Source organism: Chiloscyllium plagiosum, unplaced genomic scaffold, assembly GCF_037043375.1.
Source record: "Chiloscyllium plagiosum isolate Xiang-an unplaced genomic scaffold, Cpla_swu_hap1 HiC_scaffold_37, whole genome shotgun sequence".
Classification (NCBI taxonomy): domain Eukaryota; kingdom Metazoa; phylum Chordata; class Chondrichthyes; order Orectolobiformes; family Hemiscylliidae; genus Chiloscyllium; species Chiloscyllium plagiosum.
In genome coordinates, this window is record NW_028270175.1 from 9,605,239 (window position 1) to 9,626,652 (window position 21,414).

At 43.6% G+C, this 21,414-nt stretch overlaps 1 protein-coding gene across 8 annotated transcripts in view; it reads left to right on the forward strand.

Moving 5' to 3' along the window:
* samd11 (sterile alpha motif domain containing 11) overlaps window positions 1–21,414 on the forward strand; it is a 321,465-nt gene that overhangs the window by 249,658 nt on the left and 50,393 nt on the right. For all 8 annotated transcript variants that reach the window (XM_043676145.2, XM_043676142.2, XM_043676144.2 and 5 more), the window contains one exon: window positions 281–425. In XM_043676145.2, the coding sequence (XP_043532080.1) occupies window positions 281–425 (145 nt within the window). The remainder of the gene's footprint in view (window positions 1–280; window positions 426–21,414) is intronic.

The following is a 21,414-nucleotide window of genomic DNA, read 5'->3' on the forward strand; positions in this document are numbered from 1 at the left end:
GAATATATTGACTGTAGATTGCCGCGCTGGGGTGGGGGAAATGTAAAGCTGGGATCACAGAAATACAAAAAGCTAATGTTACTGGGAAGAGCTGAGACCTTGGTAATCATAAATGCAAGTGTTTCAGACTGAAAACAAACACTGTGTGCTTTTCAGTGTGCGATGGCTTCTGGCAGTGTATTTATGGTGCTGGTGAAGGGCTGAAGTATTCATATATCTTCGCTGCTGAGGCGGGGAAATGCCAAATAAAAGGAAAATGAATGTTTTTGCCTCCTCGCAGACCTCCTGAGGGCCCGTCAAGAAGCAGTCGTTGCAGTTCGGAACTCCAGTACCATGGAGTCTCACATTCCATCTTCGAGTAATTCATCGAGTCAGAGGAGGAAGCAGGGACTCCCCCAACACAGGGACGCACACTTTAACGAGAGGTCAGTGTCCATTCTGTCATCACCTTGTTGCAACAGGCTCCGTTCTGTGAATACAGAGGTATCCATTGCCTGATTTAGTCATTTGGAACTGTTTGTGTTAAGGAGAAATCCGCATTACTCTACTCTCTGTGAGAGGTAGTGGCAGCATTTGAAAATGTGGCAATTTGTTTGTTTTTTGTTTCCAGTCTTTCTGAAACAGTTGTTCTAACTATAGTTGTGAACCTATGCCAATCCCCGCACCCCCACCTCTCAAATTGGACATGGTTCAGAAAACATTTGCCAGGATGGTGCCAGGAATGGGTTTGAGTTATGGAAATTGGCTGGGACCTCTTTCACTAGAGAGGAGGAGGTTGACCTTTATAGAGGTTTATAAAATCATCAGGGGCATGGTTAAGGTGAATAGCAAGGGTCTTTTCTCTAAGGTGAGTGGAGTTTGAAACTACAGGGCATATTTTTAAGGTGAGAGGAGAAAGTTTTAGAAAGGAAATGAGGGGCAGCCTTTTCACATAGACTGGTTCGTGTGTGGAATGAACTTGCAGAGAAATGGTGGATGCAGTTACAATCACAATGTTTAATAGACATTTAGATAAGAACATGAATAGGAAAGCTTTAGAAGGATATGGGCCAAATGCAGGCAAGTGGGACGAGTTTAATTTGGGAACTTGGTCGGTGTGGACTAGTTGGACTGAAGGGTCTGTGTCAGTGCTGAATGACTCCATGACCCTCCCGTGCCCACATTTACTTTCTTGTTCCATTTAACTGCATTTGCCATGTATTGTTGTCTGACGCACTACCATGAGTTTTAACAGGTTGCGCACTAAATATTGGTTTTATCACACTGAGAGTCAGAGTCCTAGAGATGTAAAGCACGGAAACAGACCCTTCAGTCCAACTCGTCCAGATATACCACGACAATCTAGTCCCACCTGCCAGCACCTGGCCCATATCCCTCTATACCCTCCCTATTCGTATTCCCATCCAGATGCCTTTTAAATGTTGCAATTGTACCAGCCTCCACCACTTCCTCTGGCAGTTCATTCCATACACGCACCACCCTCTGCGTGAAAAGGTCTTTTGCTGCTCCTCGGATGCTGCCTGAACTGATGTGCTCTTCCAGCACCACTAATCCAAAATCTGGTTTCCAGTATCTGCAGTCATTGTTTTTACCTCTTTTAGATCTTTGCCCTCTCACACTACTTGACTGATATTTACATTCAGAAATCATTGAAACATTCAATGGGGTTTTGGAAGTGGAAGTTTTTGGCACCTTTAGGAGTGAGAGGTTAAGAGAATTGATACTAACCTGGCATCAAAGATTCATGGAGCAAGAATGCAATGAGAGCAGTTAGCAATTACTCAGCACCTTTCCTCTGACAAAATGTCCACGGATCCATCATAGGTGATGAAATGGACATACGATTTGACATGAAGTCGAAGGAGGAGGCTGGAAGACCAGTCATTGAAAGCTTAAGGTAGAGACATGGGTTTGAGAGACGGTGAGGTTTAGCAAGGGGATGCCAGAGTTTTATGGGCCTCAGACAGCTGAAAGCTGACAGACGGAAGTAAATGACTTGTGAATAAAAGAACCAAAAGGGAACAGTATTTTGTTTCCTCAAATTTACAGCAGAACTTTGAGTTGCTACCCTTAGAGATGAAAAGCAGAATGAACCCCCTGCAGTCTGGTACAGTAAAGTCCTTCTGTTAACTTCAATAAGGCTATAACCCAGTAAGAACAGTTTATTCAGACTTTTTTTTTCTCTCTATTTTGATTATTTGTTTTATTTTTTTTGCTTTGCAGTTTGATCCTGGGTAAGCATACCCATCTCAGCCTAATGCTCACGATATACTGTGCACCCGATAGTGACTTTTAAAAAAATGTTTTTATTTTGCTGCTCTCCTGTTTCCACATAAAGCTTGGAGAGTTAGGGATATTCATGTGAAGTGGTTTTTGATCCTGGTTCATTGCTGTAGCTTGGAGGCTCTCGGCATTTAAACTGTGTAACTGTGTGTAAAAAGTAATTTGATTTCTACGTAGCCGGGGAGTAAGTTGAGGTTGGTGTGACCACAGACTGGGGAGGCAGCATATGCTTGTCTTAGCTGGCTACAATCTGGAGTGGAACTCTTTCTTTTCCTGGGAATGTCTACCCTTTTAAGTGCTGAGTATCTACTCTGCTACTTTCCCCGAGTTTAGTTTTAACTGGCCGTGTTGGAGCGATTCTCTTAGCGTTTTGGCTGAACAAACTATCCGTTGGGTGCCCTCTTTGGATGCTGTTGACTGTCACACAACACTTCACACACAGCAATCTGGTTTTGTTTACAAATGGAATGGCCAATTTGCCCACACCAAGATTCCTTAACCAGCTGTTGGAATGAATAAGCCATTCCCGCTGATTGTTGAGGGAAGAATGTTCACTGGAATTGGGGCCGTGGTTTAAGCATAAAGGCATTCCCATTTAAGATGGAGATAGGCAGGGATCTTTTCTCCAGAGGTTTGGGAGTCTTTGGTAGAGGCAGATAGATTCCTGACTCATGAGGGAGTCAGAGGTTGTCAGTATTGAGTGTGGAATAGAGACTATATAGTGCAAGCTTGAGGGACTGAATGGCATGCTCATGCTCCTTTTGATTTATTAATATGGGACTCCTTGCTCTTTGTATATCCACCAGTGTAATAGGCAGAGGGGGCCTCAGTATTAAGCATCTTTACTCTCAGATGTCTCCTCTGATGCCAAAAGTCCCTTTAGAAATAAGACGGTAAGAAATAGGAACAGGAATAGGCCATTTGGCCCCTCAAGTCTTCTCTGCTGTTCAATAGGATCATGATTGATCTGACATTTCTTGCCATTGGTATGTCAGACATCAGAGTCTTGAATAGATCTTTTTTAAAATTTTGGTTTTGTTTTGGGTTGAAATTCTTAACATAAGAGAAGGAAAACACATGATCGGGAAAGGGTCTTTCAGCCTTTCAAGTTCGATCCATTGTTCAGCCAGATCACAGCTAATCTGTGACTTCACTCCACGTACCCGCCATGCCTAAACCAACCAAAATCTATTGATCATCTCTTTCAAATTTTCGAGTGAGCCTCAGCAACAAGTTCTGGGTTTCCGCTGGGTATGACCATGAAGGCTATAAGGGCTGGGGAATATCAGGACAGTGCCAGGGAAGGTACAGGGTGGTTTGACCCACGGTGGCTCAGCGGTTAGCACTGCTGCCTCACAGTGCCAGGGACCCGGGTTCGATTCCAGCTTTGGGTGACTGTCTGAGTGGAGTTTGTGCATTCTCCCCGTGTCTGCATGGGTTTGCTCTGGGTGCTCTGGTTTCCTCCCACAACCCAAAGGATGTGCAGGTTAGGTGAATTAGCCAAGCTAAATTGCCCCTAGTGTTCAGGGATGTGTAGGTTAGGTGCATTAGTCAGGGGTAAATGTAGGGGAATGGGTCTGGGTGGGTTACTCTTCGGAAGCTCAGTTGAGTGAACTTATTGGGCCTCATGGCCTGTTTCCACACTGTAGGGATGTTATGATTCCGTTCCGCTAAGACACAGTGGTACAAGAGTTTGTGTAGCAGTGGCAACAAAATGCTAAGTCCGCTTTTAAAGTATGAGTTTGCACAATGATGTCTTCTTACTGTGTCACTGTACATACACACACAGCCACGGGGGATTTGAAGAAAATATAAGCACTACTGCTGGACCCTCTCTGGGTGCAGTGGTAGTGTGCGTCAATTTAAAAAAAAAAGACTCTCAGAAATTCTCACAACTGTAGGGACAGGATCTGAGCTGGCTGGTCAGAGTCGATGTACTGTGCATGTGTAAATAAAGGGAGACTCGCTGATGGGATACCGACCTCCTCCATGGACTTATTTTAGTCGTGACAAGAGAAAACAAGTATGCTCTTAAAAAAAGGGGAAAAGAATTTGAAGGATTGGGTTTATGATTTTGTTAACACAAATTCTTCTTGTCTTAGCCAAATGTGGCCTGTGTTCCAACCCGATTAAATCACTCCTTCCCAGCCTGCTGTGACTTTTTCTGTGTTATTTACCAGTTGTGCAAGTGGCTTTCTCAAATGCATCTGCAGAAAGGCTCACGATGAGGGGAAAAAGTGAAAGAAATCTTTGAAAGTGACCCGGTGACAATGGGGCCATTTATTTTACTGACTTGAGGCAACAGAAGGGATAAGATCATGGGAACTGGAGTAGGCCATTCAGCCCCTCTGGCTTGCTGTGCCATTCAATAGGATCATGGCTGATCCGACATTCCTCACGTCCGTGTTCCTGCATTTTCCCCATAACCCTTAATTCCTCTCCTGATCAAGAGTCTATGTATCTCAGCCTCCTAATATTGTTGATTATAAGATTATACTGATAACCCCAGAATTTTCACAATCCGGGGGTGTCCGAGATCGGAAATATCAGACTCAGGCTGAGAATCAACAGCAGAAAACCAAACTTCAAATGAGTCAATTGTGAGTGGCATGGTGTTGTATTCCAAAAAAAATGTTGACTCAGTCCAACACTGTGTGGACTGCCTTCAAGAAGCAGCTTACTCCACACAATGTGGACAACGTGAGGTGAAGTGTGATGAATTATAGCTTTCCTTGTGTGTTGTGGTGTTTAAAAGCTGTCAGGAATAGGTATGTAATAAAATAGATGAATGGCTCCCACTAAACAAATGTGAAAGCAGAGACTATCAAATTAACCACTAAATGCAATACCTTTCCATCAGATTACAGAATGAAATCGGATTAAAGATTTACAACTATGATGCAGATTTAATAAATCAAATACTTTGGATGTGTATGGAGCTTTTATTATTGATTTTATTTTCTGCTTATTCCAAACGAAGTTACTTTGGTTTTAGCCTCATTTATTATCTGTGCTTTTGAAATCATTTCTTCATATCTATTGCATGTTTTTAAAACAAAACACATTGACTAACAAATATTAATATGTGGTTTGATTTTGAAGAGCAAAATCTCAGGTGCTGGGGTTTTGGAGGGAGGCAGTTTCCACTTAGAGTCATAGAGATGTACAGCATGGAAACAGACCCTTCAGTCCAACCCGTCCAGATATCCCAACCCAATCTAGTCCCACCTGCCAGCACCCAGCCCAGCACCAAACCCTTCCTGTTCATATACCCATCCAAATGCCTCTTGAGGGGGAGCGTAAGACTGTAAAGGGCAGGATTATTTTACAAGAGAGAATTGTAGAACACAGCACGGAAGGAGGCCATTCAGCCCATTGAGGTCACACGGAGCCTCCAAAGTTTATCCTATCCAGACCCAGTCCCCTTTTATATCTCATAACCCCACATTTACCATGGCTAATCCACCTAGCTGGGTACAAAGACAGAACGTGTGCAGAAAGTCATGATTTGTGACACTACAGTTAGCTAATTAAAGCTTTCTAAGAGATTTATTAGTTTTATTTTCAGAAAAGACCTCTTGTTCATTTATCAGCACATAACTGATTTTTGTCATTGACGCTCCTGAATAGGTTAACATCGCTACTTTTCCCATAGCATTATAAATCCACACTTTCATGATTGCATTTTTTTTCAAGAGAAATCTTTGACAGGCCAAAAGCCAGATTGGGAGGGTCTATATAGCAATCAGATACTCCCTTAAAATTCCATGTGTGTGTCCTGGGGAGTGCACCATAGGGAACAGTCTGAGTTGCAAACAGTGGTGTGCATTCTGTGTTTTGCTTTTTCAAAAAAAAAGGAATAATTGCCCACAAAGGAATTCCTGGTATTAGTTACAGCAGCAATACAACCCTCAGCATTACAGGAACAATACATCAGCAACATCGACCCAGTCAAGCCTGGTCCTCAACTGGTTATAACCGTTCCTGGACTTAAATCGCTTGTCAGGGTCTGAACATTAATGGTTACATTTGTTTTTTGTTATTTAAGACAGTCTTGCCTATTGAACAATATTGGTTAATGTGTATAACACGGGAGATGGTTCTGTTCTGCCTCTCCTCCAACAGCGTGTTTAACTTTGAATAGATCAGACCGTTTGCCATCTTTTTATTGCTTAGCTTAATCTCAATTATTTATAATTACTTTGTGTTTCATTTTTTTGCTTTTGGTGACCCAAGGTAAAGAGATGTGAGTCCTGAGGAAGTGAACAGTTTTACATCCAGTATTATTCTCAGCACCGCCGTTCACTCTGCCCCAACGGTATTTCTTAACCGTGACTCTTCCAGAATATTCTCGCCATTGTACTTAATAGAACTTTGCCACCTTTAACAATGGGGCTTTCACATTTGAAACCTGTGCAGAAGGGGAGCCCTGTTTCCAGTGGGTTAGGCTTGGCCATGGCACCGTTGGTAGAGGTTGAGTAGGTTAGGATTGTTTTCATTAGAAAAAAGGAGATTGAGGGCGGACCTGATTGAGGTCTGCCAAATCATGAAGTGTAGAGACAGGGTGAATAGAGATAAGCTTTTTCCCAGGGTGAAGGATTCAATAACGAGAGGTCACGCTTTCAAGGTGAGAGGTGTAAAGTTTAAGGGGGATACACGTGGCAAGTATTTTACACAGAGGGTGTTGGATGTCTGGAACGCGTTGCTAGCAGAGATGGTAGAGGCAGGCACGGTAGATTCATTTAAGATGCGTCTGGACAGATGCATGAGTAAGTGGGGAGCAGAGGGATACAGATGCTTAGGGATTAGGTGACAGGTTTCGACAATGGATTTGGATTGGCTTGGAGGGCCAAAGGGTCTGTTCCTGGGCTGTAAACTTTCTTTGTTCATTGTGACATCAGGGTCTGAAGGTTGAGGGGGCTACGTGAATGACGCTACCCTGTCCAAGATGTTGTCTCACGGCTGAAACCTAAAACTGAGGCCCCCTTTCACCCCTCAGGTGGAAATAAATGCTTCCACGTAACTACTGGAGGTAAAATAGGGAGAGGTCCTCATTAATGCCATGTCCAGCGTCCCGAAGGCAGGTTATAAATACAATTTATAGAATCCTGTATTGCACACTGTGGTTGCTAGGCTTAGAATCATAGAATCCCTACAGTGTGGAAGCAGACCATTCAGCCCATTGAGTCCCCACCGAAGAGCATCCCATCCCTATAACCCTGCATTCCGCATGGCTAACCCACTCAGCCTGCACATACCTGGACACTACAGGTCAATTTAGCGTTGCCAATCCACCTAACCTGCACATGTTTTCGTTGTGGGAACTAACCTGAGCACCCGGGGGAAAACCACACAGACACGCAGCGAATGTGTAAACTCCACACAGACAGTCGCCCAAGGCTGGAATCAAACCGGGATCCCTGGCACTGTGAGGCAGCAGTGCTAACCACTGAGTCACTGTGCCACTTCCTAGATGATCACTGTAACTTGGTGAGAAAAGTACTGTAAGGTGGGATGTCCTGAATAGAGTTCTTTTCATCTCTCGTTTTCTCTCTGCTTCCTTTCTCCTCTCTCCTCCTTCTCTCTCCTTTTTTCTATCATTTCTTGTTTTAATTCTCTCCTCTTTCTTTCTTTTTCTCACTCCCTCTCAGTTGTTCACTCACCTGGATGTGTAAGTGCTGATGTCTAAGGGCATTCTGTTGAGGTGAGGGAATAATATCAAAATGCGAAGGACGGATCATAGCTAACAAAGTATTGGAAGAACAGAGTGGACATAAAAACTGCAAAATGAATCCTTTGGAACTGATTGGTGGAAGAGGCAGTATTGTGTGCTAACCTGATCTTCTGTCTAGTCCTCTTGTCTATGTACATTTCAATAGATGCCAAAGCTTTTCAACTTAATTGTCAGTTACCACGCAGCAGTACAGTGGTTGGGATAACATGTTGTGGCTGTACAGGATGTTGGTGGGGGGGCACTTTTGGAATACTGCATGCAAATCTGGTTGCCCTTCTACCTGAAGGATGTTGTAAAACTTGAGAGAGTTCAGAAAAGATTTCACAGAATCCCTAGTGTGGAAGCAGGCTGCTCAGCCCATCGAGTCTACACAGACACTATCCCTGCATAACCAATGTCTAACCCACCTAGCCTATAATCCACACCAGGTGCTTTCCTTCCCTAAAGGGCAATTGTGAAAAGGATGTTGCTGAGTTGGAGGGTTTGAGCTAGAGGGAGAGGCTGAATAGGCTGGGGCTTTCTTCCATGGAACATTGGAGGCTGAGGGGTGACCTTATAAAGTTTATAAAATCATGAAGGGCAGGAATAGGGTGAATAGCCAAGGTCTTTTTCCCCAGGGTAGGGGAGTCCAAAACTAGAGGGCATAGGTTTAAGGTGAGAGGGGAAAGATTTAAAAAGGAACCTCAAGGGCAACATTTTCACACAGAGGGCGGTGCATGTATGGAATGAGTTACTAGAGGAAGTGTGGAAGCTGGTACAATTACAAGGCATCTGGATTTATAAAACATCTGGATGGGTGTATGAATAGGAAGGGTTTAGAGAGATATGGGCCAAATGCTGGAAAATGGGACTAGATTAATTTTAGATTTCTGGTCAGCATGGATGAGTTGAATCGAAGGGTCTGTTTCCGTGCTATATGACTCTATTAATGGTCCTGTAAAAAATCAGGAGCCTTCATGTGTGTTTATGATAACCTTTCACAGTGTCCCAGTCACCAGCTGAATATCTGAAATAATCCTCATCAAAATCTGGACTCTGATGGTTAACATATTAAGAATTACCACTTGATGCCAAAAGGATTCAGATATTGTGTAACTTTTCCTTAACCAGCCTCTGTGTCTAGTTTCAAATGAATCCAGCACCCACCCTCCCGGCCACCCAAACCCTCCCTTCCTGTCCCCAGCCTTTAGCTGGTACAAGCAACTCAGCAGTTTTAATCTGTCACCTTTGAGAAAAGGTCATGCAGTGAAGTTACAGAATCATATTTCAAAGCAAGAATTTGGGACCAAAGATTTGCATCTGTGAACACTAAAATGCCGAAGTATGTATCAGACAGACCTCACTTGGAGAGTAATCAATGTTTCAAATGGTCTGTTAAATAAAGCAGTCAAGACAAAACACAAGCATCATTCAGAATGAGCATTGGGTTCTCGCATTTGACTGTCAGGATGTGAGAGCCTGAATAGGAGAATAGGGTGTTAGAGAGAGAAGAGGGTACAAAAAGGTGGAATCTCAATCAGCAGTTTGACCCTTATTTAACCTTGAAGTCAGCTGATTCAGTGACCTTTGTTCCAAATGTGAACATCCCTTGGGGCATTTTGGCAAGACTTCTGGGAAAGTGGGGCGACCATATTGGAAGGTGACCGGCAAGGGGGTGGGGAGAGGGTTACAGGCAGCAAAAGCTGACAGCTTGTCTGGTGGAACTGTTCCCTGTGATTACAGCTAATTACAATCACATGTACGCCGCCTCCTCGCCATTACCATGCGGGTTTAATTGAGTGTTATTCATCTGCCGGCTGTCCAGGAAGATAGAAGCGATGGGTAGGCGGCAATTGCTCAGGTCCTGCGGCCTGCCGGGGGCTTGGCTAATTGTGAGCCCTCCGAGATTAGGGCGGGTGATTACACAGTTCAAAGTGTAATTACATAAGCAATGCTCGGCTGCTGCCCCCAGCTCAGAGGCTAAGGTCACAAGCTGCGCTACCTGAGATTAATCTCAGCTGCCAGCAAGTGCAAGGTACTCGCAGAGCACTTATGTGATTAGCATTAACATTCAGTAGCACCAAATCGATTAGTAGCTTCTCTCAGACAGTCCGTGCCGCACAATTAGTTTAGAGCTGCAATGGGAGCATCTTTATTACAGTGCCATCATTTTCATCTTGTCAGATTTTAACACCCTCAATATTAACAACTGACAATCAAACGCCTCAAATCAAAACAGATTTTTAGGGACAGATAGATGGCCCAGCTTAGGAAATGCCTGGTGCTGCAAAATTTTGATTTAAGCATTGCACTCCCTTGGATTTTGCTCGAGAGATGTGTGTTCTCAAAGCCTTTTGTCTCGCACTCATTAGGACCAACACGGGAACACCAATCTTCAGATAATGACACCAACTTTTATGACAGGAGAGAAGGGTTCTAATTGGTTGACAAAATGATTTGGTCAGCTGAGGTGTTGCCTTGGAGAAGCTTCCGGTCAAATTCAAGAAAGTTGCAAGCACTGCACATGTTCCTTTAGTTTACAAGGAATGGGTTCCTGTCTGTGAATATCTGTCACTTCTCGCAAGTGTAAACGAGCAATCTCTGTCTCTACCTGCACTGTAGGGATTCTTTCAACCCACTGAGTCTGCACCAAGCCTCCGAAGAACATCCCACCCAGACCCACCCCACCCCCGCAACATACCATGGCCCATCCACCTAACCTGCACATCTCTGGATTGTGGAAGGAAACCAGAGCACCTGACGAGACCCATGCAGATGTGGGGAGAATGTGCAAACGTCACACCCACAGCTGGAATCAAACCCAGGTTGCTGGGGCTATGAGGCAGCAGTGCCAACCACTGAGCTACCATGATGTGAGCAAAGATACAAGCACAACAGATTCACTAATGTAGCTGCAAAACCAACAACAAAGGTGCACGGGATTGTAATGCTTTCTGGAAAAGTTGAAATCTGCACACCACTCTATTTTTCCATAACACATTTTCTCAAGAACTGAGTAATTTGTGGATTGTTGAATATCTTGACTGTATAGTGGTCTCGTGAAAATACCTGGTTCACTTCCGTGGCCACTGATGGTATGATGGAGTTAAGGTGTAGCTCAGATGTGATCTAATGGGATAGTGAACAGTCTTAGGGGCCAAATGGCCTCCAGCTCCTATCTGTTGGGACAAGCTAGTGTATTCATCGATAGTCACAGGTGAGGTGCTGGAAGACTGGAGATTGGCTAACGTGGTGCCACTATTTAAGAAAGGTGGTAAGGACAAGCCAGGGAACTATAGACCAGTGAGCCTGACGTCAGTGGTGGGCATGTTGTTGGAGGGAATCCTGAGGTACAGGATGTACATGTATTTGGAAAGGCAGGGACTGATTAGGGATAGGCAACATGGCTTTGTGCGTGGGATACCATGTCTCACAAACTTGATTGAGTTTTTTGAAGAAGTAACAAAGAGGATTGATGAGGTCAGAGCAGTAGATGTGATCTCTATGGACTCCAGTAAGGCATTCAACAAGGTTCCCCATGGGAGACTGATTAGCAAGGTTAGATCTCACGGAATACAGGGAGAACGAGCCATTTGGATACAGAACTGGCTCAAAGGTACAAAGGGTGGTGGTGGAGGATTATTTTTCAGACTGGAGGCCTGTGACCAGTGGAGTGCCACAAAAATCAGTGGTTCCTCTACTTTTTGTCATTTACATAAATGATTTGGATGCGAGCATAAGAGGTATAGTTAGTAAGTTTGCAGATGACACCAAAATTGCAGGTGTAGTGGACAGCAAAGCAGCTTACCTCTGATTACATCGGGATCTTGATCAGATGGGCCAATGGGCTGAGAAGTGGCAGATGGAGTTTAATTCAGATAAATGCGAGGTGCTGTATTTTGGGAAAGCAAATCTTAGCAGGACTTATACACTTAATGGTAAGGTCCTAGGGAGTGTTGCTGAACAAAGGGACCTTGGAGTGCAGGTTCATAGCTCCTTGAAAGTGAAGTCACAGGTAGATAGGATAGCGAAGAAGGCGTTTGGTATGCTTTCCTTTATTGGTCAGAGTATTGAGTATGGGAGTTGGGAGGTCATGTTGCGGCTGTACAGGACATTGGTCAGGCCACTTTTGAAATATTGCATGCAATTCTGGTCTCCTTCCTTTGGAAAGATGTTGTGAAACTTGAAAGGGTTCAGAAAAGATTTACAAGGATTTTGCCAGGGTTGGAGGATTTGAGCTACAGGGAGAGGTTGAACAGGCTAGAGCTATTTTCCCTGGAGCGTCTTGAGGCTCAGTGGTGACCTTCCAGAGGTTTATAAAATTATGAGGGGCATAGATAGGATAAATAGACAAAGTCTTTTCGCTGGGATGGGGGAGTCCAGAACTAGAGAACAAAGGTTTAGGGTGAAAGGGGAAAGATACAAAAGAGACCTAAGGGGCAACATTTTCACTCAGGGTGGTGTGTGTATGGAATGAGCTGCCAGAGGATGTGGTGGAGGCTGGTACAATTACAACATTTTAAGAGGCATTAGGATGGGTATATGAATAGGAAGGGTTTGGAGGGATATGGGCCAGGTGCTGGCAGGTGGGACTAGATTGTGTTGGGATATCTGGTCAGCATGGACGGGTTGGACTGAAGGGTCTGTATCCGTGCTGTACATCTCTATGACTCTATGAATTTATGTCAAAGTGTTGAACAACTGATTTTGCCAGTTTGCAGGAAAAGGGCTTAGGACACCTCACGTCATTAATCTGTGTTCATGATATTAGTTGCTTTGCACTTTGGTTTTGCCTGTCCAGGGAGGGAGTTCTTAATTCTCAGAAGAGTTTCTGAGGGCAGTGGTGAGTGAAGTTCCCATGTATTTTCCCAAGTTCAGATACAACTTGAGCAACTTGTGACCAGTGTTTTGGCAACATGGGATTGGTCACAATGCAGAAGACAGCTAATCAGTTCCTCATGTCTGTCCACAGGAACTATTCAGCAAGTCCTACTCCTCTGCACCTTCTCCTTAGCCCTGGTTTTCTCTTCTTTGTAGATAATTTTCCAATTCCCTTTGAAAGTAGTGACAGGACCTGCCTCCACCCCACAGTCAGACAATGCATTCCAGAGCTTAACTACACACTGCATGAAAACTGAGAACAGAGTCAAGAGGTCATTCAGTTCCTCCAACCTGCTACTACACCATCCCAACTTTTTATCAGTTACTAATGAATCTTCCTCCGTGTACCTAGCTGGCATAGCATTCCTGATCATCACAACTCACTTTTTGTTTTAGAAAACAAAAGTTCTTTACTCTGATGAGCTCTTGGGAATGACTTGAGATCTGTAAGGTCTGTGGTTGCCAATCCTCCTGACATCAGGGGGACAGGTAAAGTTGCCAGTGCCCCAGAGGACTAAAGCCTGCTCTCTCGTGTGAGGGAGATGACAAATGATGATTTAACCTGATGGTCACCACAGCTAAGGCAGAGGTTGATGTTAAGAAGGCAGCACTTTTGTGGTAACCCCAGCCAATGCAGGAATTGAACTGTGCATCACAAATCAGCCATTCAGCCAATAGAGCTAACTGACTTCCGGCTGGCAGTAGCAACAGTTTATCTTGATGAAACCCCTTGTGATTTTCTTCACCTATATTTGAATCTCTACTTAACTCTCTCTGCTCTAAGGATAATCCCAGCTTCTTTGGCATCTCAACATAACTAAAGGGCAAGTTGCATTGCAGAATACATCAGGTAAAGTTGCACATGTACTTTGTGCACCTTTTCACTATGAGACCCATTAGCACCACCCCCTGCACTTTAAATGGGGTCATTTAGCAGCATATTCTCCTGATTTAATGAAATGTGGAAAGCGGTGAATGAAAGACAGTTATTTTTGCTTCAGAGGTGCACTGTTTATAATTCATGCTTCCTGCAATAATTGCCTCATTAAGCGAAACCAAGCCACGAGGATAAATAACATTTAAATGTAAATTAATGAACAACAGGCAGCTAATGAGGTTTGGCCAAATTTTTTTGAATATCTTTCCATGCTCTGGCTTTAAAACAATGCAGAGGAAACAGTCAATGATTAAGCAGTATAATTTTTGCTACCAGGTCTGTCAATGGGTCAGCAATGGATCAAACTGCACCTTTATTTTTAAAATCAGACCTCCTTCTGTAAAGGGCAGTGGTAGTATCACTGGGCTAATAATGCAGAACACTTGGCTAACGCTACAGGGGGATGCGTTCGAGTTGCATCATGGCTGGTGGTGAAATTTGTATTCATTTGATAATATGGAATACAAAGCTAGCCCTAATAATAACAGCCTTCGATTGTCATTTTAAAAAAAAAATAAACATCTGGTTCAATAATGTCCTTTAGGAAAGGAAATTTGCCATTCTTAAAATAAAACAACTGGTGATTGAAATGAATTGGAGAGCTGAAACAGATGTGCTTTGTGGAACATCTATGTTCAATCTGTAAAAATGACCCCATGCTTCCAGTTGCCTGTTACCTAACACACCACCGTGCTCCCTAGCTAACGTTTTACCTTGGGTCAGCTGCAGTGCGCCACTGAGGCTCAACACAAGGTGGAAGAATAGCGTCTCCTCTTCTGCTGAGGCACCTTCTTATAGTCTTTGATATTGAGTGTAACAATGTTAGAACATGACCACTCCTGATCACCTACCCCACAAGCCCAGGTCCTGTCCAGTAATGGGTTGTGTTCAGCGCAGCCAACCCATTTCCATCTGGACGTTGTCCCCATCATCACCCACATGGCTACACTTTTTTTTAAAACCTGAAAGGACTGCAGATGCTGGAAATCAGAAACAAGAACAGAATTTGCTGGAAAAGCTCAGCAGTTTTTACAGCATCTGTGGAGAGAAATCAGAGTTAATGTTTCAGGTCCAGTGACCACCTTCAGGACTGATGTAGCTGGGAAAATGTTGGTTTTTATGCCGAAGAATCTTTCTTGTTTGGTCCCCTGGCTTACGGTCATCAATCCCTTTGCCAGCCCTTTTTATCTCACTGGACACTCTCGTTACGTATCGTCCAAAACCCCCCTTCCCCAAGCAGCACAAATACCACCATTTTCTAGTTGCCTCAAATCTGCCCATCCTTACCTAGTCTAGCCTCCATGTGACTCCAGCCTGACAGCAATGACTCTTAACTGCTTCTGGGTAACTAGAGATGGCGATAAATGCCAGCATTACCCACATACCTCAAATTACTAAAATGGAAATTGCTCTAACTCTGGTCAAAACTGCGTTTCTGTGGAGTAATAATTCTTAAGTCCGTAAAAATACCGTTCACAAATCTCTTACCCCTCAATCCACTGACATGTTGAAATATTCCCAATTGTCCTTTTTATCAAAATGGCCCTTTACTGTTTTGTTCCTCACAAATTCATTTTGCGTCGAGTTGCTTCTAAGGCTGAGAGTCACTAAAATTTCCATCAGGTCCACTGTTTCTGGTGCTTAACAATCTTCAGTTGTCATTTACCCAGTGGCACAACGTGCTGGAAGGTGACATGGCCCGTGTTCTGTATTCCCCAAACTTTGGAATTGTAACGGCTGTCAGTCTCGATCTGTTATCACTCCAACGGTCACCTTTTGAAATGGGAGCGTATGAAGGGCCACAGGAACAGGGGGCCATCACTCAGCCTCTCAGTTCTGTTCCACCATTCAAGTCAGATCATGACCGATTTTTGTATCTCAACTCCAGCTACCCTGTTTGGTTCAGTAAACTTTACTGCCACTGTCTGACGAAGCCAATCGATTTCAATTTTGACATCTCCAGCAGACTCTCACCAACCTCCTGTCCAGTCACTAAAGCTTTTTAATTATTGGTGGGGACAGAGAAAATTCCAGATTTCTATTACACTTTATCAGTGAGCATGCCCTCCTGTATCGCCCCTGTAACTGCTTTGCTGTCAGTTGGAGGTTGTACACTCTTGTGCTGAGCTCTTGCACAAGAGGAAATAATTTATTTTGATCAATCCCATCATGAAATCCCCTTTCCCTTCCTTAGAATGATATTAAGCTGATATTTCTGTTGAGGAGTGAAGATTTTCCTGGCTGTACATTGGATTGAAGCACTCAAATACTGCTTTGTTTCTGAGGTATTCTGAACTGTACACCGTGTGACTGTGGAACTGGTTCCTACTTCCTATCAGCAGACAAGCTGTTTAACTGTGGAGTCTTATCAGGCTGCGAGAAAGAGTGGGGAATTGGGATTCATTGAATAGTTCTTTCAAGGAACTAGCACCTACTCGATGGGTTGAATTGCCTGCTTCACTCTGAGTCTAAATAGCTGAGTCCGGAGTGCATTGATTTCTAGTCTTTATTCTACCAGGACCCAAACACCAAAATCCAGGCTGACCCTCCAGTGCCATCCTGAGGAGTGCTGCACTGTCAGCGCTGCCATGCTATGGAGGAGATGTTAAATCAATGCCCCATCAGCCTCATGGGCAGGATGAACAAGATCCCACAGCACTATTGTGAAGAAGAGCTGGGGAGTTATCCCTGGCGTCCTAGTCAGTGTTTATTCCTCACTTGACAAGTGTAATAGAAATCTGGAATTGCCATTTAGTGGGATCTTGCTGTGCACAGATTATCTGCTGCATTTCCCACATTACAATGGTGACTGCAACTCGGAATTAATTCATTGGCTGTAAAGTGCTGAGGTTGCAAAAGGTGCTATATGAACGTAAGTCTCACTTTCTTTACTGAGGACTAATAGCTGCAATTAAGCATTACAATCACTGTACTAACGGCTAGCTCTCTATCTTGCTGGCTGTTTAAATTGTGGAATTTGCTCCTTTACAAATCCCTACCATTTCCCCATCTCCTTTTGCAGAAACGGGAATCAGGATTTTATTCTGAACAGCAATGAGTGCTGCAAGCGCCTGATGTAGCGGGGCCTCTTAATTCCGCAGCACATTGTCGGCTGCCAATCTTTGCTACAAAGGTGGTCTCTTTGCACATTGACTGATGATCCTTGCTGGGTGTCGGGTTGACACAGGCAAGCACATTTTCCACTTGCTAGCTAACTAACCACATAGAATAACTGTCTCTCTCCAGTCGTGACATATTGTGAGCTATGAATGTGATGAGGAGGCAGCAGCTGTGCATGGTGAGAATATTGCCTTAGTTAGTTGGCGTCTCAGCTAACCCATTGCGCCTGTTGAAAGGTCCTTGCTAATGACAGTTATTGAGATTGGCTTGCAGTTCATTTGATCTCACATTTTTAAGTGCTGAATATTTTTGGTTGACATATTTTCCCTCATTAGCTCTCCCTAAGTCTGTGTGTCAGGAAGGCTGCATGTTTTATTCAGGATGAATATCCACAGGCACACTAGAGTGTCACTGACCCCCTTGGTCAGTGGTTCTTCCTCATTCCTTTAGAGCCTTAAGGAACTTCTTAATATTCCCACCCTTCACCCACTGCCCCGTCCCCAAACAGCATTTTATTCCATCTTTCCAAACCAATAGTGATGTTTTCTGGGATCTTTGTGTTTCTGTGACCAGCTGCACATCTATCTTCATGACAGATACCAGGTTGCAAACCATGAGAAAGTGAGGACTGCAGATGCTGGAGATCAGAGCTGAAAATGTGTTGCTGAAAAAGCGCAGCAGGTCAGGCAGCATCCAAGGCGCAAGAGAATCGACGTTTCGGTTCCTGAAGAAGGGCTCATGCCCGAAACGTCGATTGTCTTGCTCCTTGGATGCTGCCTGACCTGCTGCGCTTTTCCAGCAACACATTTTCAGCTGCAAACCATGAGAGACATTTTCATTGAGGCCAGGCCTGACTCAGCGATTCACCCAATGCAGCGTAAGCTAAGGGCACATTTCTATACAATTGTACCCAGTTGGACCCAGTCCCAGTCTGCTGCTTTCTCATGCTCTTCCTCTGTCTCACTCTCACTCATTGACTCTCTCTCTCTGTGTTTTTGTGTGCCTCTCTCACGCTCACTCTTCACTGTTTCACTCACTCATGCCCTTGCTTGTGCTCTCTTGCACAGACCCTTGCACTCATTCTCTCGCGCTCTCTCGCTCTCTAACTCCTCCACCCCAAACTCGGCTCCTGTCAGGCAGTCTGATTCTTACAAGTAAACCTGTGTCTCTCTCAGCCATTTAAACTTTCTTTTCAGGTTTGTCAAAGACATGGACTCCTGATGAGATGGGAGATGACTTTTTTCTGAGGCCACTGCCATTGGTATTTCCCGAACCTGTGAAATGATTGGGATGTTTAATGTCATTTGACAGCTTGGTGTAAAGGATAACAGCTTTGTTTGACTGGAATCACTCTTGTCTCTAAGACCAAAGACTCCTAGACCCACTCAGCTGTGATAGGGTTAGGACATACCATTTACTCTTCTTACATGGAAACACAGGAGTGTTCTCACGTCCTGCCCAGATCCATCTCTCATAGTATACTGCTGAAACAGAATAATTGATTGCTGTTTGTGGGAGTTATGTGCAGTTTGGCTGCTGGGATTGCCTACAATACAATAATTCATTAGCTGTGAAATGCTTTGGGAATTTTCTGAAACACACTGCAGAAATGCTTTGCCTTTAGAAATAGAATATCACAGGACCTTTTTGCAGCCAGCGGAACTGGGAGGTGGAACCTAAGCTTAACGCTAATTCTGAAAGGTGACCTGTCTACCAGTGCGGCAATCTGTCAGGGCACTCTGCAATGTCAGCCAAAATCTATGGTGCCAAGTCTCTGGTTTGAGATTTAACTCCGAGTGAGGAGATATAGTCGCAACAACAAGGGGGCAAGAGATAGGCTTGAAATCGAGAATATGGGCATACTGGTAAGTGTATTCATCAATTGACCATTGATGATACAATGATACAGATATTATTGTCTGATCTGAAGGCTAATAGCTCATGTCATTGGAAGTGGTATACAATGCAGTTTAAGAGAAACTGTGAAAGCATTGCAAAGTGGTCAAATTGATCATTCTCCTTTCTCGACCATGTCTGGGTTATTTGTAATGAGTTACAATACTTACCTTATGGATTTTCCTCTGTCTTTCAAGGACAAAAGCTGGGGGACAAAAGGAAAACACATTGCCAGCTATTTTTAAAAGCCATACAGCTCAAAGTTTATTAATGGGGCCCAAAGTAACACCTTTTTGTTTGACGAATAGATAATTGGAGTTGAGATCTGGCCACCTGTGGTTTATGCATTTGGTGTTTAAAGATTTCTCTCTTTCTCTCTCTGCTGTGGAAGTCACAGTCCAATACTGGGGAGCAGTTTTCAGTTAATATCTGGTGCGTCATCCCTGATAAATGTGTGAATGTACAGGATTCTAACCTCCAGAGAATGCAGCACAACCTGATTCCGATCAATTCTCACTGCTTGGGTCCTTTTCTCTCAACAGTGGTCTGTGCTGAAGGGGGTGATGGCTTTCTCTGGCTGTTGTACTGTCTGCATTGTCACCCCACCATGACTCTGATCAGGATTTCACTGCCAAGAGGTTGCCCTTTTATAACCCTTGTATCCCGCACGCTCGAACACAGCACATTATTGAGCTCATGCCTTGTGCCAATAATCTTTAAATTCCCTTTTTTTAAGAAATATCTTCATCTTTTTATTCTGTTTCCTTGTCTTTGGCTGTCGATTGTAGTGTCCATTTTCTAGATTGATGCATCAATCCCCGATGGATTCTGGATCAGTGGTGCTGGAAGAGCACAGCAGTTCAGGCAGCATCCGAGGAGCAGCAAAATCGACGTTTCGGGCAAAAGCCCTTCATCAGGAATAAAGATGAAGGACTTTTGCCCGAAACGTCGATTTTGCTGCTCCTCGGATGCTGCCTGAACTGCTGTGCTCTTCCAGCACCACTAATCCAGAATCTGGTTTCCAGCATCTGCAGTCATTGTTTTTACCTAATCCCCTGATGGACTCCACTCCCTTACCATAACAAGTGTAGCCTCTAAGAACCACACTTCAAATGGTCGCTGTAACGTGATAAATTGCTTCCCTTCCTCTTTAGACGTAATCGTAAAACCCACCATAAGATGCAGAAATGGGTTCATTGGTCCATAAAGTCTGCTCTGCCATTCAATAAGATCCTTACTGATCTGATAATCCTAAACTCCAATTTCGTGCCTTAAACTCATAACGCTACTGATTTTAAAAACCTGACTATCTCAGAGACTTAACAACACACATCTGTAGTAAAGAATTCCACAGATTCATTACTGTCTGAGAGAAGAAATTCCTCCTCATCCCTATCTTAAATGGATGACCCCTTAACTCTGAGATTATGCTGTCTAGTCATGGACTCTTCCACCAGGAGAAACAACCTTTCAGTATGTATCCTTCCAAATCGCCTAACAGTCTTATGTTTCAATAATAATTTGGAGATGTCGGTGTTGGACTGGGGTGTACAAAGTTAAAAATCACACAACACCAGGTTATAGTTCAACAGGTTTATTCGGAAGCACTAGCTTTCAGATCGCTGCTCCTTCATCACCTGAGTGCTCTGAAAGCTAGTACTTCGAAATAAACCTGTTGGACTATAACCTGATGTTGTGTGATTTTTAACTATATTGCAATAACGTCACTTCTCATTGTTCTAAATGCCAATAAGTACAGACTTAACCTGCACTACATCTCTTCATAAGACAATTAACAAACCTGTTGGACTATAACCTGGTGTTGTGTGATTTTTAACTTTGTAACTCCATACCCAGGATCAGCATAGTTCTCTACACAAAAGTACACAAAACATCCCACTGTACTCCAGCTGTGGTCTGACCAGTACCTTGTACAGTTTTAGCAAGATCGCCCTATGTTTATAGTCCATTCCCTTTGAAATAAATGCCAACATTCCATTTGTCTTACCTATTACAGAGGAACCTCGATTATCCAACATTCAATTATCAGAATTTCAGATTAACTGAACAAGATCTTAAGGTCCCGATGCTTAGCTAACTATGTCTTCTGGTATTCAATTAGCCGACCGAAATACTCTCTGCCCCAGGCCTTCAGATAACCAAGGTTCCTCTATATATGCTGGACTTGTATGCTAGCTTTTTATCATTCATCCATGAAGATATCTAAATCACTGTTTTGAAGTTTTCTGCAGTTGTTCGCCATTTAAATACTGTTCAGCTCTCCTATTCTTATCAAAGTGCATAACCTCACATTCTCCCACAATATCTTGCATCTACCAAGATTTTTCCAACTCACTTAATCTTCCTGTCGCCCCTTTTGTGTTGTCCTCACCTATTTTTGCCTGCCCACCTATTTTTATTATCCACAAACTTGACCAAGTCATTAATATACATTATGAATAATAGTAGCCCAGCTACAGGTTTCCATCCTGGAAAATGTCCCATTACCTCAACTCTGTCTTCTATTAATTAACCAATCTTCTATGCATGCTAATATACCAGCCCTTACACTATGGGTTCTTAC